The sequence below is a fragment of the Balaenoptera musculus genome, chromosome 11 (assembly GCF_009873245.2).
Source record: "Balaenoptera musculus isolate JJ_BM4_2016_0621 chromosome 11, mBalMus1.pri.v3, whole genome shotgun sequence".
In the NCBI taxonomy this organism is placed as follows: Eukaryota; Metazoa; Chordata; class Mammalia; order Artiodactyla; family Balaenopteridae; genus Balaenoptera; species Balaenoptera musculus.
The window spans coordinates 58,715,093-58,731,904 of NC_045795.1; the positions used below are offsets into that span (position 1 = coordinate 58,715,093).

General features: G+C 49.1%; 1 protein-coding gene and 2 long non-coding RNA genes across 3 annotated transcripts; 2 read left to right on the top strand and 1 right to left on the bottom strand.

The window, feature by feature from the left end:
• Window positions 1-1,217: 1,217 nt before the first annotated feature.
• On the bottom strand, window positions 1,218-4,074 carry LOC118903933. Its single transcript, XR_005021902.1, has 3 exons — window positions 4,050-4,074; window positions 1,306-1,347; window positions 1,218-1,262 (listed from the first exon to the last, which is right to left on the bottom strand). It is a non-coding gene; the product is annotated as an uncharacterized LOC118903933 (long non-coding RNA).
• LOC118903934 lies at window positions 1,450-2,828 on the top strand. The gene is made up of 3 exons (XR_005021903.1): window positions 1,450-1,504; window positions 1,762-1,804; window positions 2,791-2,828. It is a non-coding gene; the product is annotated as an uncharacterized LOC118903934 (long non-coding RNA).
• Window positions 4,075-9,247: 5,173 nt separating the features above from the next.
• Window positions 9,248-14,668, top strand: LYZL4 (lysozyme like 4). Its single transcript, XM_036870407.1, has 4 exons — window positions 9,248-9,386; window positions 9,491-9,640; window positions 12,880-12,958; window positions 14,489-14,668. Exons 1-4 carry the CDS (start codon window positions 9,248-9,250, stop codon window positions 14,556-14,558), a joined length of 438 nt encoding a protein of 145 aa, XP_036726302.1. The 3' UTR covers window positions 14,559-14,668.
• The last annotated feature ends 2,144 nt before the right edge of the window (window positions 14,669-16,812 follow it).

A 16,812-nucleotide genomic window follows, 5' to 3' on the forward strand; every position in this document is an offset into this window, starting at 1 on the left:
CTGGCTTCTCATGCCCTTTGTGATGTGGGCCGTTTGGTGTGAGGTGTTTTCTCATCACCTTGCTGATGTGGGCCATGTGGTGTGAGGTGGTTCCTCATCCCATTAGTGATGTGAGCCCCTTGGTGTGAGGTGGTTTCTCATCCCCTTTGTGATGGGGGCCCTTTGCTGTGAGGTGGTTTGTCATCCACTTTGAGATGTGGGCCCTTTGGTGTGAGGTGGTTTCTCACCTCTTTGTGATTTGCGTACGTTGGTGTGTGGTGTTTTCTCATCCCTTTTGTGATGTGGACCCTTTGATGTGAGGTGGTTTGTCATCCGGATTGTGATGTGGGCCATGTGGTGTGAGGTGGTTCCTCATCCCATTAGTAATGTGAGCCCCTTGGTGTGACGTGCTTTCTCATCCCTTTTGTGATGTGGACCCTTTGATGTGAGGTGGTTTGTCATCCGGATTGTGATGTGGGCTCTGTGGTGTGAGGTGGTTTCTCATTCCCCTTGTGATGAGGGCCCTTTGGTGTGAGGTGGTTTCTCATCCCCTTTGTGATTTGGGTGCTTTAGTGTGAGGCGGTTTCTCATCACCTTGGTGATGTGGGCTCTGTGGTGTGAAGTGCTTTGTTCTCCCCTTGGTGATGTGGGCTCTTTGATGTCAGGTGGTTTCTCATCCCCTTTGTGACGGTGGGCCCTTTGTGGTGAGGTGTTTTGTCATCCCCTGTGTGATGTGGGCCCTTTGGTGTGAGGTGGTTTCTCACCTCTTTGTGATTTGCGTACGTTGGTGTGTGGTGTTTTCTCATCCCTTTTGTGATGTGGACCCTTTGATGTGAGGTGGTTTGTCATCCGGATTGTGATGTGGGCCATGTGGTGTGAGGTGGTTCCTCATCCCATTAGTAATGTGAGCCCCTTGGTGTGACGTGCTTTCTCATCCCTTTTGTGATGTGGACCCTTTGATGTGAGGTGGTTTGTCATCCGGATTGTGATGTGGGCTCTGTGGTGTGAGGTGGTTTCTCATTCCCCTTGTGATGAGGGCCCTTTGGTGTGAGGTGGTTTCTCATCCCCTTTGTGATTTGGGTGCTTTAGTGTGAGGCGGTTTCTCATCACCTTGGTGATGTGGGCTCTGTGGTGTGAAGTGCTTTGTTCTCCCCTTGGTGATGTGGGCTCTTTGATGTCAGGTGGTTTCTCATCCCCTTTGTGACGGTGGGCCCTTTGTGGTGAGGTGTTTTGTCATCCCCTGTGTGATGTGGGCCCTGTGGTGTGAGGTGGTTTCTCATCCCCTTTACGATAATGGCCCTTTGGTGCGAGGTGTTTTCTCATCACCTTGGTGATGTTGGCCGTTTGGTGTGAGGTGGTTTCTCACCTCTTTTTGATTTGCGTACGTTGGTGTGTGGTGTTTTGTCATCCCTTTTGTGATGTGGACCCTTTGATGTGAGGTGGTTTGTCATCCCCATTGTGATGTGGGCTCTGTGGTGTGAAGTGGTTTCTCATGCCCTTTGTGATGTGGGCCGTTTGGTGTGAGGTGGTTTCTCATCCCCTTTGTGATTTGGGCCCTTTGGTGTGTGGTGTTTTGTCATCCCTTTTGTGATGTGCCCCCTTTGATGTGAGCTGTTTTGTCAGCCCCATTGTGATGTGGGCTCTTTGGGTGAGGTGGTTTCTCATACCCTTTGTGCTGTGGGCCCTTTGTAGTGAGGTGTTTTGTCATCCCCTTTGTGATGTGGGCCCATTGGTGTGAGGTGGTTTCTCATCCCCTTTGTCAATGGTGCCGTGTGGTGTGAGGTGGTTTCTCATACCCTTTGTGATGTGGACCGTTTGATGTGAGGTAGTGTGTCATCCCCTTTGTGATGAGGGCTCTTTGGTGTGATGTGGTTTCTCATCCCCTTTGTGATGTGGGCCCTTCAGTGTGAGGTGGTTCCTCATTCCATTTGTGATGTGAGCCACTTGGTGTGAGGTGGTTTCTCATCCCTTTTGTGATGTGGGCCCTTTCATGTCAGGTGATTTGTCATGCCCTTTGTGATGCGGGACCTTTGGTGTGAGGTGGTTTGTCATCCCCTTTGTGATGTGGGCCCTTTGGTGTGAGGTGATTTGTCATCCCCTTTGTGATGTGGGCCCTTTGGTGTGAGGTGGTTTGTCATTCCCTTTGTTATGTGGACCCTTTGGTGTGAGGTGGTTTCTCACCTCTTTGTGATTTGCGTACGTTGGTGTGTGGTGTTTTATCATCCCTTTTGTGATGTGGACCCTTTGATGTGAGGTGGTTTGTCATCCCCATCGTGATGTGGGCTCTGTGGTGTGAGGTGATTTCTCATTCCCTTTGTGATGAGGGCCCTTTGGTGTGAGGTGGTTTCTCATCCTCTTTGTGATGTGGGTGCTTTAGTGTGCGGCGGTTTCTCATCATCTTGGTGATGTGGGCTCTGTGGTGTGAAGTGGTTTGTCATCCCTTTGGTGATGTGGGCCCCTTGGTGTGAGGTGGTTTCTCATCCCCTTTGTGATGTGGGTGCTTTAGTGTGCGGCGGTTTCTTATCATCTTGGTGATGTGGGCTCTGTGGTGTGAAGTGGTTTGTCATCCCTTTGGTGATGTGGGCCCCTTGGTGTGAGGTGGTTTCTCATCCCCTTTGTGATGGGGGCCCTTTGGTGCGAGGTGATTTTTCATCACCTTGGTGATGTGGTCTCTGGTGTGAGGTGGTTTCTCATCCCCTTTGTGATGTGGGCCCATTGGTGTGAGGTGGTGTGTCATAGCCTTTGTGATGTGGGCACTTTGGTGTGAGGTGGTTTCTCATCACCTTGGTGATGTGGGCTCTTTGGTGTGAGGTGGTTTCTCATCCCCTTTGTGATGTGGGCCCTTTGGTGTGAGGTGGTTTGTCATCCCTTTTATGATGTGGGCCCTGTGGTGTGAGGTGGTTTCTCATGCCCTTTGTGATTTGGGCCCTTTGGTGTGTGGTGTTTTGTCATCCCTTTTGTGATGTGGCCCCGTTGGTGTGAGGTGGTTTCTCACCCCATTGTGATGTCGGCCCTTTGTAGTGAGGTGTTTTGTCATCCCTTTTGTGATGTGGGCCCTGTGATGTGAGGTGGTTTCTCATCCCCTTTGTCACTGGGGCCCTGTGGTGTGAGGTGGTTTCTCATACCCTTTCTGATGTGGACAGTTTGATGTGAGGTGGTGTGTCATCCACTTTTTTATGAGGGCTCTTTGGTGTGAGCTGGGTTCTCATCCCCTTTGTGATGTGGGCCCTTTGGTGTAAGGTGGTTCCTCAACTCCTTTGTGATGTGGGCCCTTTTGTGTGAGGTGATTTGTCATGCCCTTTGTGATGTGGGCCCTTTGGTGTGAGGTGGTTTCTCACCTCTTTGTGATTTGTGTATGTTGGTGTGTGGTGTTTTGTCATCCCTTTTGTGATGTGGACCCTTTGATGTGAGGTGGTTTGTCATCCCCATTGTGATTTGCGTATGTTGGTGTGTGGTGTTTTGTCATCCCTTTTGTGATGTGGACCCTTTGATGTGAGGTGGTTTGTCATCCCCATTGTGATGTGGGCTCTGTGGTGTGAGGTGGTTTCTCATCACCTTGGTGATGTGAACTCTTTGGTGTGAGGTGGTTTCTCATCCCCTTTGTGATGTGGGCCCATTGGTGTGAGGTGGTGTGTCATACCCTTTTTGATGTGGATCCTTTCATGTGAGGTGGTTTGTCATACCCATTGTGATGGGGGCTCTGTGGTGTGAGGTGGTTTCTCATTCTCTTTGTGATGTGGGCCCTTTGGTGTGAGGTGGTTTCTCATCACCTTGGTGATGTGGGCCCTTTGGTGTGAGGTGGTTTCTCATCTCCTTTGTGACGGTGGCCCATTTGTGTGAGGTGGTTTCTCATCCCCTTTGTGATGTCGTTCCTGTTGTGTGAGGTTGTTTCTCATCCCCTTTGTGATGGGGGCCCTTTGCTGTGAGGTGGTTTGTCATCCACTTTGAGATGTGGGCTCTTTGGTGTGAGGTGGTTTCTCATCCCCTTTGTGATGAGGGACTTTTGGTGTGAGGTGGTTTCTCAGCCCCTTTGTGACGTGGGCCCTTTTGTGTGAGGTGGTTTCTCATACGCTTTGTGAGGTGGGCCCTTTGGTGTGAGGTGGTTTCTCATCACCTTGATGATGTGGGCTCTTTGGTGTGAGGTGGTTTCTCATCTCCTTTGTGATGTGGGCTGTTTGGTGTGAGGTGGTTTGTCATCCAATTTGAGATGTGAGCTCTTTGGCGTGAGGTGGTTTGTCATCCCCTTTGTGATGTGGACCCTTTGGTGTGAGGTGGTTTCTCATCACCTTGGTGATGTGGGCTCTTTGGTGTGAGGTGGTTTCTCTTCCTCTTTGTAATGTGGGCTCTTTGGTGTGAGGTGGTTTCTCATTCCCTTTGTGATGTGTGCTCCTTGGTGTGAGGTGGTTTCTCATCACCTTGGTTATGTGGGCCCTTTAGTGTGAGGTGGTTTCTCATCACCTTGGTGATGTGGGCCCTGTGGTGTGAGGTGGTTTCTCAGCCCCTTTGTGATGGTGGCCGTTTGGTGTGAGGTGGTTTCTCAGCTGCTTTGTGATGGTAGCCGTTTGATGTGAGGTGGTTTCTCATTCCCTTTGTGATGAGGGCCCTTTGTTTTGAGGCGGTTTGTCATCCCATTTGTGATGTGGGCCCTTTAGTGTGAGGCGGTTTCTCGTCACCTTGGTGATGGTGGCCCTTTGGTGTGAAGTGGTTTGTCATCCCCTTTGTGATGTGTGCCCTTTGGTGTGAGGTGGTTTCTCAGCCGCTTTGTGATGGTGGCCGTTTGGTGTGAGGTGGTTTCTCAGCCGCTTTGTGATGGTGGCCGTTTGGTGTGAGGTGGTTTCTCATCCCCTTTGTGATGTGCGCCCTTTGGTGTGAGGTGGTTTCTCATCCCCTTTGTGATGGTGGCCGTTTGGTGTGAGGTGGTCTCTCAGCCCCTTTGTGACGTGGACCCTTTGGTGTGAGGTGGTTTCTCAGCCCCTTTGTGATGGTGGCCGTTTGGTGTGAGGTGGTCTCTCAGCCCCTTGTGATGGGGGCCGTTTGGTGTGAGGTGGTCTCTCAGCCCCTTTGTGATGGGGGCCCAGTAGCTCCCGGGTCGGGATCGGTGCCTGCCTCCTGCGATGCCGGCACTTATGGTCATGATGTGTCCCCTGCTTGCTTCCTGCTCAGAGTCTGTCTCAGCTCAGCATGAAGTCTTTCTCCTTCCATCTCTGCAGCCGAGGGAGGTTTCGTTCTACTCGGGCAACAGGAAAAATCTCCATAAAAGAAAACACCTCCTCTCCTCTCCCCCTTTCGGCGAAGACACTTTGCCTCAGACAACCACTCAGTGAGTACACAAAAGTTGGGCTGTTTTCTTTCTGATGCCATTTCAGATGAAGTTTAAAAATATCTTTTTAAGCTAGGGAAGCAACACCACAGCTAAAAATGCTTGGATTTGAAAATAAACGTGTGGCAGATTTACACAAATCCCTTGAATCTGTCAGAGATGCTTTCAGCAGCAGGTACAATGCGTGACAAAAGGGGGCTCACGCCACAGAGCTTTGTTTTTCTTTCGTAAGAAGAAGCCATGCCTTGTGCGGCTCAGTTCAAAGAGGAAGCAGGGTGGCCTTGAATGGGACTCTCTCCTTCCTTGTCTCTGTTACCAAAGGGAAATCATTCCCAGGAGCCCTCTCCTCAGTGCATTTCCCCTTACATCCTACGGGCCAGAACTAGGTCATACACCCATCCCTAGGCCAGAGACAGGGGTCCTGCCCAATTCAGGGCTCTCTGCCCACTACTGAGGTTCTTTTAGGGAGGAATGGTTTTGGCTGGACGACCAAAAATGTATTCTCAGACCTCTTTCTTCGGGCTCAGAAGCCCTGAGTTCCGGACCTGGTCCTGTTTCTGCCTTCCTCAGATATGAATAACATGATGAACTGGGTGCATCTTCCTCAAGCCCTGATATCGTCCCTATGGGCCACTTGCAAAGGCAGCAAAGAAGGAGAGCTGACATCAAGGGTTTCTGCATGAGACTGGCTTCACTGGCAAGAAACACTTTTGAGAACAGGTAAACTAGATCATTTCAAAGGGAACTTCTACCTTGAATGTTTTTGAGTGTCTGTAGGATTGGCTGGCCAGCATCTTTTCTTGTCTCCAGGCATTTTTTTTTTTTTTTTTTTTGCAGACGCTGTACAGATATAGATGCAGATATTGACACACATACAAATGTAATTATAGATTGTGTTATCGGGCGATGTCTGAGGAGCAGATGGAGATCCATCTGTTGGGGAAGGCTCAGGAGAAGTCCGGCTAGGGCCCAGGGCTGGGGCAAACCGAGAGGGCTCAGCCCTGTGAGAGCAGGTGAAACTCAGGGATTCAGGGCTAGCTCCCTATCCCCGACTTAGAAGTGGTTGATCCTGGCCCCAGTTCAGGGATCCTGGCTCCTGTAGTGGACTTGGGACTTGAAGCGGCCAAATTTATCTTACAGTTGGATTATAGTTGACAAATGATCTTTACAAAAACCAAAGCTGTGATGGAACAGTTGGCAGGGGCCCCCTTATGCGCACATCTCTGCATTCTGGAGCTAAAGGTGGCCTTCTTGTATACGCAGGTGTTCTCCACTTGTGGGAGGAGGGATCCTAGCAGCTTTGCTGGAAGACTCAGGACCATGGAGCTTAATGATTGATGCCTTTTCCTGGGTCACCGGGCCTGGGGAACAGAAGGTGAGGGGCCAGTGTGATGTTGTGTAGCTTCTCCCGTAGGGCACGAGTGACACGTAATGTCAGGCCATCCCACTACTGTCAGTGCCAAGCCTGACACCTTGGTTAGAGTGGTGCCGTCCAGATTTCTCCACGCAAAGCACATTTCCCCCTTTGTAATTAATACAGGCCAGGGAGGGAAGGAAACTACATCAGGTTCTAGGGCTGCAGGAGAGGATGGTCCCACAGTGCGCCTTCCTCAGAGCAAGCACATGCCCTCCCACTCCCGGAACCCAGAGAATGTCCAGATAACAATAAGCACTTATAATATTGACTCCCAAGGCCACAGCTTTCTCCCCTCATGCAAATTCAGTTAGGTCATGGTCAGTGAGGAATGGGTGCTGATGCATTATTCCTGGGAGAGGGATTATAGCATCAGAGCTACTGGGGATCCCAGGACCCAGCCAGGGCCGCTCCCCTGGAAAAGCTCCCAGAAGCAGCATGTGGGTGCCCCATAGTAGAAATGAACATACCCTCAGGAGAGTCTGGGTGAGCCAGTGTAACCACATGTGTCCTTAAAAGCAGGAGGGGAGGCAGAAGGTGAGTCCATGAGATACAACAATGGAAGGAGAGGCGGATGAGATTCAGCGTGAAAGAGAGTTTTCACCCACCCTTGCTGTCTTTGAAGATAGAGGAAGGAGGTAGAGCCCAGAAATGCAGATGGCCCCTGGCAGCTGGGAATGACCCTCAGCTGACAGCTGGCAAGGAAACAGAGATCTCGGTGCTACAGCTACAAGGACTGTATTCTGCCAACAGCCCAAATGAGCAAGGGAGTGGATCCTCCTTTAGGGCCCCCAGAAAGGAGCATGGCCCTGCCAACACCTTGCTTTTAACCTGGTGAGCCCTGTTAGACTTCTGACCTATAGAACTTTAAGTTCATACATTTGTGTTGTTTTAGCTGCTAAGTTGGAGGTGACTTGTTATAGCAGCAATAGAAAACTAATACAGATGTGCTGGTGGCCAACCCCTCCCTGTTTCAGAATACCCTGGTGCATAGCAACTGATGTCATAGAAAAGATTCTAGAAGAGCAGGTCACGAAGAAGGACTTATGGTTTGGAAGTTCTTGGGTGAAGGCAAACGGGTTATCAAGGAAGTGACATCTGAAAACTCCAGGGAGCGGAGTGTAGATAGAGCGACTTTCCTGCAATAAACGTTGAGCCTGTCGCAGTGGCTGCTCTTCCCTTCCCCCGAGGAGGCACCAAGAGCCTGCAGAAGGACGGTAAGTGGGTGTACGGTGGGCACGAACTGGGACAGGCATGACTATTCCCAGCTGCAGGACATGCTCATCAGCACATTCACTTATTGCTCATCCGATGACACTTCTGTTGGGAAGAGTAGGTTTTTGTTCAATCATTCATTCATTCATTCATTCATCAAAGGTTCACTGAGCACCTACTGTGCCCCAGGTTCTGTTCTAAGTTCTGAGGCTAAAGCAGAGGACAAGACAGGCCAGTTTTCTGCGTGCCTGGTGCTTACACTCTGATATGGGAGGTAGACAAATGAATGAATAAATGAACAAGGAACTTTCTGAAATTGACTTATATTGTGAAGAAAATGAAAACTATTTTCTGGGATGGGGCAGTCGTCAGACAATCCTATTTAAAGTGGTGAGCTTGTCTGAGCTGAGACCATGACAGGAAATAGCAAGCTCTGCGGTGGTTGGGAGAATCACGTTCCGGGCAGAAGGAATAGCAGGTGCAAAGGACCTGGGTGGGAATGAGATGGGCAGGTACAAAGAAATGCGCAAGGTGAATGTGACGGTGTGAAGGTGAACAAGAGGAAGACAGGTGTGAAAGCAGAGGCGCTGTGAGGCTAAGAGACTTCTCTGCTCTTTCCAATGACGACCCAGCTAATCACTGGCAGGTCCGGGCTGGACCGGGTCTCCTCGTGAGGACAGCAAGAGAAAAGGTCACTGGAGTTTGGTTTGTAGAAAATCTGGAGTCAAGACTGTGTAAAGGTTAAGACCACAGCTCAGAATATATTCCAGGATAAAAGGCAACGGCGGAAGTAATTCAACATGACAGTGTCTGTTGTGCCTATCATGGTGGGACCATGATGAATTATTTTTTTCTTTTCTCATTTTCTATTTTCCGAAATGTGTTTCATGAACAAGTTCTGCTTTCACAGTAAAGAGGAAGAAAGCATTTTTGAGCATCTGTATCTACTGTCAAGGAGAAATGAGTGCGAAAAAACCCAAGAAGCATCCATCGGGTTTTGCTGGAGGGAAAGAATGGGGGTTGGGGGGTGGGAAGGAGACCTTGGAGAGAGCAGTTTCCTGAGAAAACAGGAGGTGAAGGGGAGGAGGAGAGGCAGGGCCTCGGGTACCATGGGTTTGCAGTGACACGAAACACGGAATTAGGATGGGAAGAAGTATTGTGATTAAGCCAGGAGGGCATCCCCTTTTTCTGAACGCACTGAATTGCACACCCCCAGTCCCACAGCGCCCTTCTCTTTGGCCAGAGTCCCAGTGATCTCGGTGGGAATTACCTGTGACTCCGTCCACTCACCTGGCGGCCGTCACCCTGAGCTGGAGAGGATGAAGGCGTCCATGGTGCTCTCCCTCATCGGGTACCTGGTGGTTCCAAGTGGCGCTGCAGTCTTGGGGCGCTGTGTGGTGGCTAAGAAGCTCCACGAAGGAGGCCTGAGTGATTTTGAGGGCTACAGCCTCGAAAACTGTGAGTAGCCCCTCTCAGCCCCACTCCTCACGTCTTTTCCCACTGCCGCCTGCCCAGGCTTCCCCAGCTCTCCTCTGAGCCGCACCCCTCCCGTTCCATCTTAGGGGTGTGCCTGGCTTATTTTGAGAGCAAGTTCAACCCCACTGCTGCCTACGACAGCTTGCGCGGTGGCTACACCGGCTACGGCCTCTTTCAGATCCGCAACAGTGACTGGTGTGACCACGGCAAGAACCGCTGCCACGTGTCCTGCTCTGGTAGGTCCCTCCCTCCTTCCACCCTGGGGCCCGGGGGCGGCCGCGTTGAGCTCAGAGGGCTGGCCAGCGTTTACAAGTTTGGAGCCGGGAGGAGGAGGGCCTGGCAAAGACGGGGCTGAGCCAAATCCAGGGTGGACCCCAGGGAGGCCGAGCAGAGCGCAGCATGGCCAAAGGTCCGCGAGGGGAAGGGGCTGCGGCAGCCTGGGACGCAGCGATGGAGACCCACGTCCAGGTGGGCAGAGGGGCAGGCAGGGAGGAGCCTGACGGGTGAGGGCAGAGGGCTCTGGCTGGGCCTAATGTAGAAGACACTCTTCTTCAAGGGGAGCGGAGGCTGCCACTTTGACAGGCAGAGTGATCACCGGGAGAAGACGGGCTGTCATTTATGTCTCATAGGAAGGTTACGTATGTTTATCTCCAGAGTCCAATACAATTATCTGTAATAGAGGTGGTATTGAGTGCTGTGATGAAAATACGGTGGACTAGATATCCTGAAAAACCCTCCCACTAGAGAAAATGTAAAAGAAGTAAAAAAACAAAACCAAAAAAACCCCATCTTTTAAAGGACCTATAGCTGAGCTGGCAAGAAGGTAAGACATCCCTAGAGGCTAAAAAGAGGAGCAAAAATACAGATAGATAAGTGAAGGCTGAAGCCGATGATGACCCTGGGGGTTTGAGGTCACTGTGTAGACAGGGTCTGAGCAAGGTACGGAGGTGCACTGGCGACCTCCGAAGAGACCTGAGACCCCTGAGAGCTACCCTGTCAGCTGAAAGGGATGAGCTAGAAAACCCCAAAGGGAAGACACTCTAAAGACAGGGGAAAGACAGTCTTCCCTGGGAATTTGTAACCACAAGCCAACAGGACTCACAAGGCACCATCTAGAGGGGCTAGACCTTGTGCTAAGTACTGGGGGCAATTCAGAGGGATCGCATAGTTTTCCTGTCAGGCAGGGTGGGAAACAGAAAAAGCATAGGCTTTGAAGCCAGACAGAATATTGGCTCTACCTCCTACTAGTTATGTGATTTGAGCCTCAGTTTTCTTATCTAGAAAATGGAGTTATGGGACTTCCTTGGTGGTGCAGTGGTTAAGAATCCGCCTGCCAATGCCGGGGACACGGGTTTGATCCCTGGTCCGGGAAGATCCCACATGCCATGGGGCAACTAAGCCCGTGGGCTACAACCACTGAGCCTGTGCTCTGGAGCCCACGTGCCATAACTACTGAAGCCCGCGTGCCTATAGTCCATGCTCCGCAACACGAGAAGCCACCGCATCTAGAGAAAGCCTGCGTGAAACAACGAAGACCCAACGCAGCCAAAAATAAATAAATAAATAATAAAATTTTAAAAAAGAAAATGGAGTTAATAATAGTACCTACCTGAAAAGGCTTTTATTTTATTTTATTTTATTTGATCTTAGCAGCTTTTTTTTTTTTTTTAAATAAAACCCAAAACCTGGAGCAAATGTCCATCAACAATTGAATGGATAAATAGATCATGGTATATTCTTATTTGCAGACTCTTTTTAAAAACCAAAGTGCATGAAGGAATGTTTTCCTAAATATGTTCTTTTTTTTTCTAATCACACATTAATGGAAATGAATAAGTTACAGCTATAAGCAACAACATGGATAAATTTCACATAATGTTGAATAAAATAAGGTAGTCACACAGTGTACGTACTATATGAACCCACTTATGTAAAGTTTAGAAACGGGCAAAACTAATCCATGAGCTACAGAGCAGAATAGGGATGAGGCTTTTTTTGGGGGGAGTGAGCGGTGCTCCAAGGCTTTTACAAGTTTTAAGTCCTGAGCACGGTGTCTCGTGCTTGATGAACACAATTTTCCTTTATCTGAATAATTTACAAGATAGTTGGGCATTAGGACTGATACATGTGTGTATGCCTGCATACTATGCAGGTAAGTATGTTTGTATGCATGTACATAACAGATAAGTGCTGAATCAAAGTGACGTTTTATTCAGAAAAGGGGAGAGGGCACAGTGGGCTAGGTGGTCAGGGACAGACTTTTAAGGACTGTACTTTTGGATGAGCAGGTGCAAGTCGGGAGATGAGTGTGAACAAAGTCTGGGAAGAGGATCTGTGTATGACCCCCAAGCTGTGGGTATCGGTACCATCAGGGTTGGCACTGTCTTTGCCTCCTGCCCCTTGACATGTCTTGAATGGTGGGGTCGTGGAGGAAAGCAGTGGAAGTGGAAAGCCACGTTGGGCAAAGTTGGACTAAGCCAAGGATTTGAGGTTCTGTTTTCCGGGCAACGAGGGGGCAATGAAGTAATGTTTTAAGGAGAAGCAATCAGACTAGGTTATGGAAGCGGGGAGACTGTAGTGCGGGCAAGAAGGAGGGGGTCCCAGGTGGGAGGTCTTGGTTTCATGGTCCAAGGAAGGAATGGAAGGATGGATGCATAGACATGTTGGTTCTTCAGGGGCACCTCTGGGCCCTCTCACATGCTGTTCCTTCTGCCTGGAACAGTTTTCCTTCTGTGATGTCCTCAACCCCTTTTCCTTACCTACTCCACTAGATGTCACTTGGCCCAATAACCCTTCCCTGACCCTAATTCAACTCTGAATTAGGTGTCCCCACTCAATGCTGCATTCCCCCATGGTTCCAGGTATCCTTTGTATTATAATTGTCTATAATCTTTATCTACCCCCTTCCAGACTGTAGGCTTTATGAAGGCAGGGATGGATTTATTGTGTTTCTCATTCTATCTCCACTGCTTCTTCTATAGCCTAGCACAGGATATTCACTATACATAAACATTTTTTTTGGCTGCATTGGATCTTAGTTGTGGCACGTGGGCTCTTTCTTGTGGCGCGCAGTCTTCTCTCTAGTTGTGGCGTGCAGGTTTTCTCTTCTCTAGTTGTGGCGCGTGGGCTTAGTTGCCCCGCAGCATGTGGGATCTTAGTTCCCCGACCAGGGATCAAACCCATGTCCCCTGCATTGGAAGGCAGATTCTTTACCATTGAACCACCAGGGAAGTCCCCATCATATACATTTTTAATGAAAATATCATTATAAGAATTATAAGGAAAAATCAATAGATTTAGTAAAAGATGACCACATCCTGCTACTTCCCAGTGTTGTCTGAGAAAAATACAGGGATAGATTTATTCTTGGAATCACATGGAAGCCTCTCTAACGTGAGCCCCTGGTAGCTTGACATCACTCTGACTTAGCTGCCGAGTGGTGACATGGTATCATTCCACTTCATTTCCTTCACAGCTTTACTGAATCCAAATTTAAAAGAGACAATTGAATGTGCCAAGAAAATTGTAAAAGGAAAAAGAGGAATGGGAGCGTGGTAAGTAGCCTGTATTAATGACTTTCACCCACTCATCAAGTCCCACTGGTTTGGGACTGTAAGTGTATAGCAACCAAGATTAAGATGAAAGATTCTAAAGAAATCAAGCCATGTTTTCCTCTATATTAGAACAGTCCCTGGCACAAAATACCTTGTGTTAAGTTTTTGTTAAATAAATTATAAAATAGAATTGTCATGGTTTTATACTTAAATGTTGGTCCTTCTTGGAATTTATTCCGGTATTAAAAAGTCAGACAGGGCATTCGCCTTCATATTTTTCAAACGGCTGGTCGGTGGTCTCAACACCACTTATTCGTTAACCTATTTTTCTCACTAATTTAATAGATTGCATTTTAAAGTGGGAATCCTCTTGTTAATGTTAGCTGTCTTCTGAGTGTTGGAAATATCTTTCGTGCATAGTCTTGACCTTCCAATTAATTTGGAAGCTTGGCTGGCCCCCTAGGGTAAGCACTAATGAGCTAAAACCATCTTCATTGTATGGCACTAAATAGAGATGTGCTGGGCCAGTCTGATCAAGGCCTCTTACTTGCTCAGGATTCCCAGTGAAGTGAGCTCTTATTAAGCTAATAAGCTGCCACAGCTTTTCCAAAGCTCAGATCAGGCTGCTTTGTGGAACTTGGGGCGGACAGGAAGGGAGAAGACCCAGGCCCCCCTCACCCGCCTCCCCAAGGAGTCCCTTCTGCAGTGCCTGCCAGGGGCTATGGAGGGCGCTGCAATTTCTGAAAATACGTCTGTGTGTGTTTTCCCTGCTGCTTTGTAACTATGAGGGCCAGGGGGTCACCGCCCCTTCTCCAACTGTGTGACCCCCTACCCTGGAAGACTCATGGAGCTTCATGCCCAGTCGAGGGATGGGACGAACTAATGTCTAATGGTCTGCAGTGGCCTGGTGACTCCCGCCACTTCTAGGATGGGAGAGGAGGACTTGGGGTCTGGATTCTGGCCAAGGGGCTGGGAATAGGAGGGTCATGTTTGGAGGACCAGGAGAAAAGGTTAGAGAAACTCAGTCCAGCTGACCTAGGTTGAGGAGCTGGAAGGAATTTTGGAAGGTGAGGGGCGAAGCAGGTGCATGGAAAGGTAACAAGAGGCCGTGGCCCTGGGACAAGTGTTCCCGTTTCAGAACTAGGATCTGCCAAGTACTCACCATACATGTCACAGAGCTTCTCTGATGCTCACTTCAGAGAAGTTACAAATGCTTTGCAGGGTTGGAGAAGGATTTCGCAGTTCACAGCTCAGCCTCCCCATCTTGCAGTGTGGGGTTTATGGGAAGGGGAGACGTTGTGAGCAGGATGCAGGGAGCACCAGTCCTCATGCCAGCGGGTGGTGGAGCCAGCCAGTGAGAGAGACGTACTTGGGATGCAAGAAAGCTTTCAGAACTGCGCCCACTCAAATGCTCCAGGGGCCAGGCAGCGGGTGTAAATGGGCCAGCGGGGGCTGAGCTCCCTGGAGATGCCGAGCTGTGACTATGGGAAGCCCCCTCCGGTTCACTCTCCCTGGCCTTCCTCCCCGCAGGACCTCCTGGACCCTCAACTGCCAGCACTCCGACACTCTGGAGCGGTGGTTGGACGGATGCAAGCTGTAGCTACTGGGAAGCCCTGGCTGCACTTGCCGCTGGCATCTTCCTGGTGAAGATGCTCTCCTGTTCACTGCCTTCACTCATCCCGTTGATTATCTCACCGCTTGATGGCTCCAGATGGAAAAGGGCAAAATTTGCTTCATCCAGGGATGCAGAATAAACCACTAGTTATTCAACCTGGGTCAAAGGGCTCCACTTGTCCTATTATACTGTGATTGTTACGATGAAAATCATTATTTACCATTATCGTGCTTCCTTATTATTTAATCTCAGGGGAGGATTCGAAGGAAGGAAAACATCTGGAAAATAAGATGTGCCCATGAATGTCAATATTAATAGAGAAAGGAAGAAAAGATGCAGAGGACGGGAAGGGGAGTCAAAGAAGAGACGAAGAGACGCCAGTGCCAGCAGGACCCCCAGCTCCAGCTACGGTGTCCACACTGGGAAACAGGTGGCAGTGAGGAGACCACAAAAATCCTCTCTGGGGCTTCCCTGGTGGCGCAGTGGTTGAGAATCTGCCTGCCAATGCAGGGGACACGGGTTTGAGCCCTGGTCTGGGAAGATCCCACATGCCGCGGAGCAACTAGGCCCGTGAGCCACAACTACTGAGCCTGCGCGTCTGGAGCTTGTGCTCCGCAACAAGAGAGGCTGCGACAGTGAGAGGCCCGTGCACCGCGGTGAAGAGTGGCCCCTGCTCACCACAACTAGAGAAAGCCCTCGCACAGAAACGAAGACCCAACACAGCCAAAAATAAAAAAATAAATAAAAAAAATTTAAAAAAAAAAAGTTAAAAAAAAAAATCCTCTCTGCACTTTTGTGGAGAGACTCTGGTGACAGTTGATCTTTCTTATAAAATGTTAAGTTTTAAAAACTTGTCAACACGTACTTGTACTAGAGAAATTGTGCAAAAGACAGAAACGTAAACAAGAAGGGTCCTCCCGTGATCTTGGAAGCCAAAGACCATCAGTCACTGTCATGCTTTGGTTGCATTCCCTTTCGGTCTTTTTTTCTGATTGGGGTTTTTCTGCTTTTCCAACAAGGCTGTGATAATGCTCTAGAGAGAGTTTTGTACCTCACTTTTTAGAAAGGAAGAACATGGTAATGAACCTTTCCCTACGTGTATTTCCATTGTAAGAAGAAAGGAGTTTATTTCCAAAGCTTCGTGGCTCACAGAATCCTTGCACGGAGTGGAGCCGCAGGTGGCAGTCTGGGTTCCCAGGACGCACATGCCTGAGACACGGGAGCAATAGTAGAAGCAGAAGCCCTGCTCCTCAGAAGCCAGTTCATCTGCGGGAACCCAAGCTATGACGGGGGACCCTTGTACAGGAGGGGAAGAATGGAAGTGGCCCCGAGAGAGCCTGTCTGCAACATCTTCACCAAGGTGCTAGAGCCTTCAGAATGAAATCTTAAGGCCAGTTAACATGCCGTTGGATGAACACACCAGATTTTACTTAACTTTTCCCCCTACTGTCAGATTGTTAGATACTGCCCTTTTTAAACCATTACAAAGAATGCTGTAGTGCCTGTTTGCGGCTGCCCCCTTTTCGTTTTCTGCACTTTTAAAGCTAAACGACATACATTTCATAAGGAGAACTTGGAGAGTACAGAGAGTCATAAGGAAGGAAATTTAAAATGCTCGTCATCCCCCCACTGGAAACAGAAGTTTTCATTATTGTTACGTAGACACAGTTGAGGGCACCCTGCCGCGGGGGTGGTTGGTGTCAATCTCTTCATGTGTGCTCTTCCCGACTTCATTGTGGGTGTGGGCACATTTTTTTCCTTATAAACGTGAACTACCACTGTGTATACAGTTCTGTATCTTGCTTTTTTCACTTAATATTTTGTGGTCTAATATTTCCATGCCTATGACAGGGATCCCAGAACCATTTTTAACAACTGCACCGTATCCACTTAGTGGACAAACTATAATGTATATAAGCCGCTCTTGTTTCTCCGTTCAATCCAGACAGAAAGTAAACAATATGAGTGAATCATGGCCACCTGAAAGGCAGGCAACACTGAGAGCAAGTCAGCCCTTCCTTTGGTTTGCATCCTGGTCATTTTCAGAAAGGAGAAGAAAGAGCTGCAAGTTAGAAGTTCAGGGGCAGAACTTTTCATCATTCTCAGTACTGACTGATTAGCTTAATCAGTTGGTTTTGTGTGGCTTCTCCTACCTCTAGAGAAAAAAGGTATTTGATAGTTCCTGCCCGCACAGCATGAATCGTACAGTAAAATTCCTGCTGGCGGCCTCCCTTGCTGT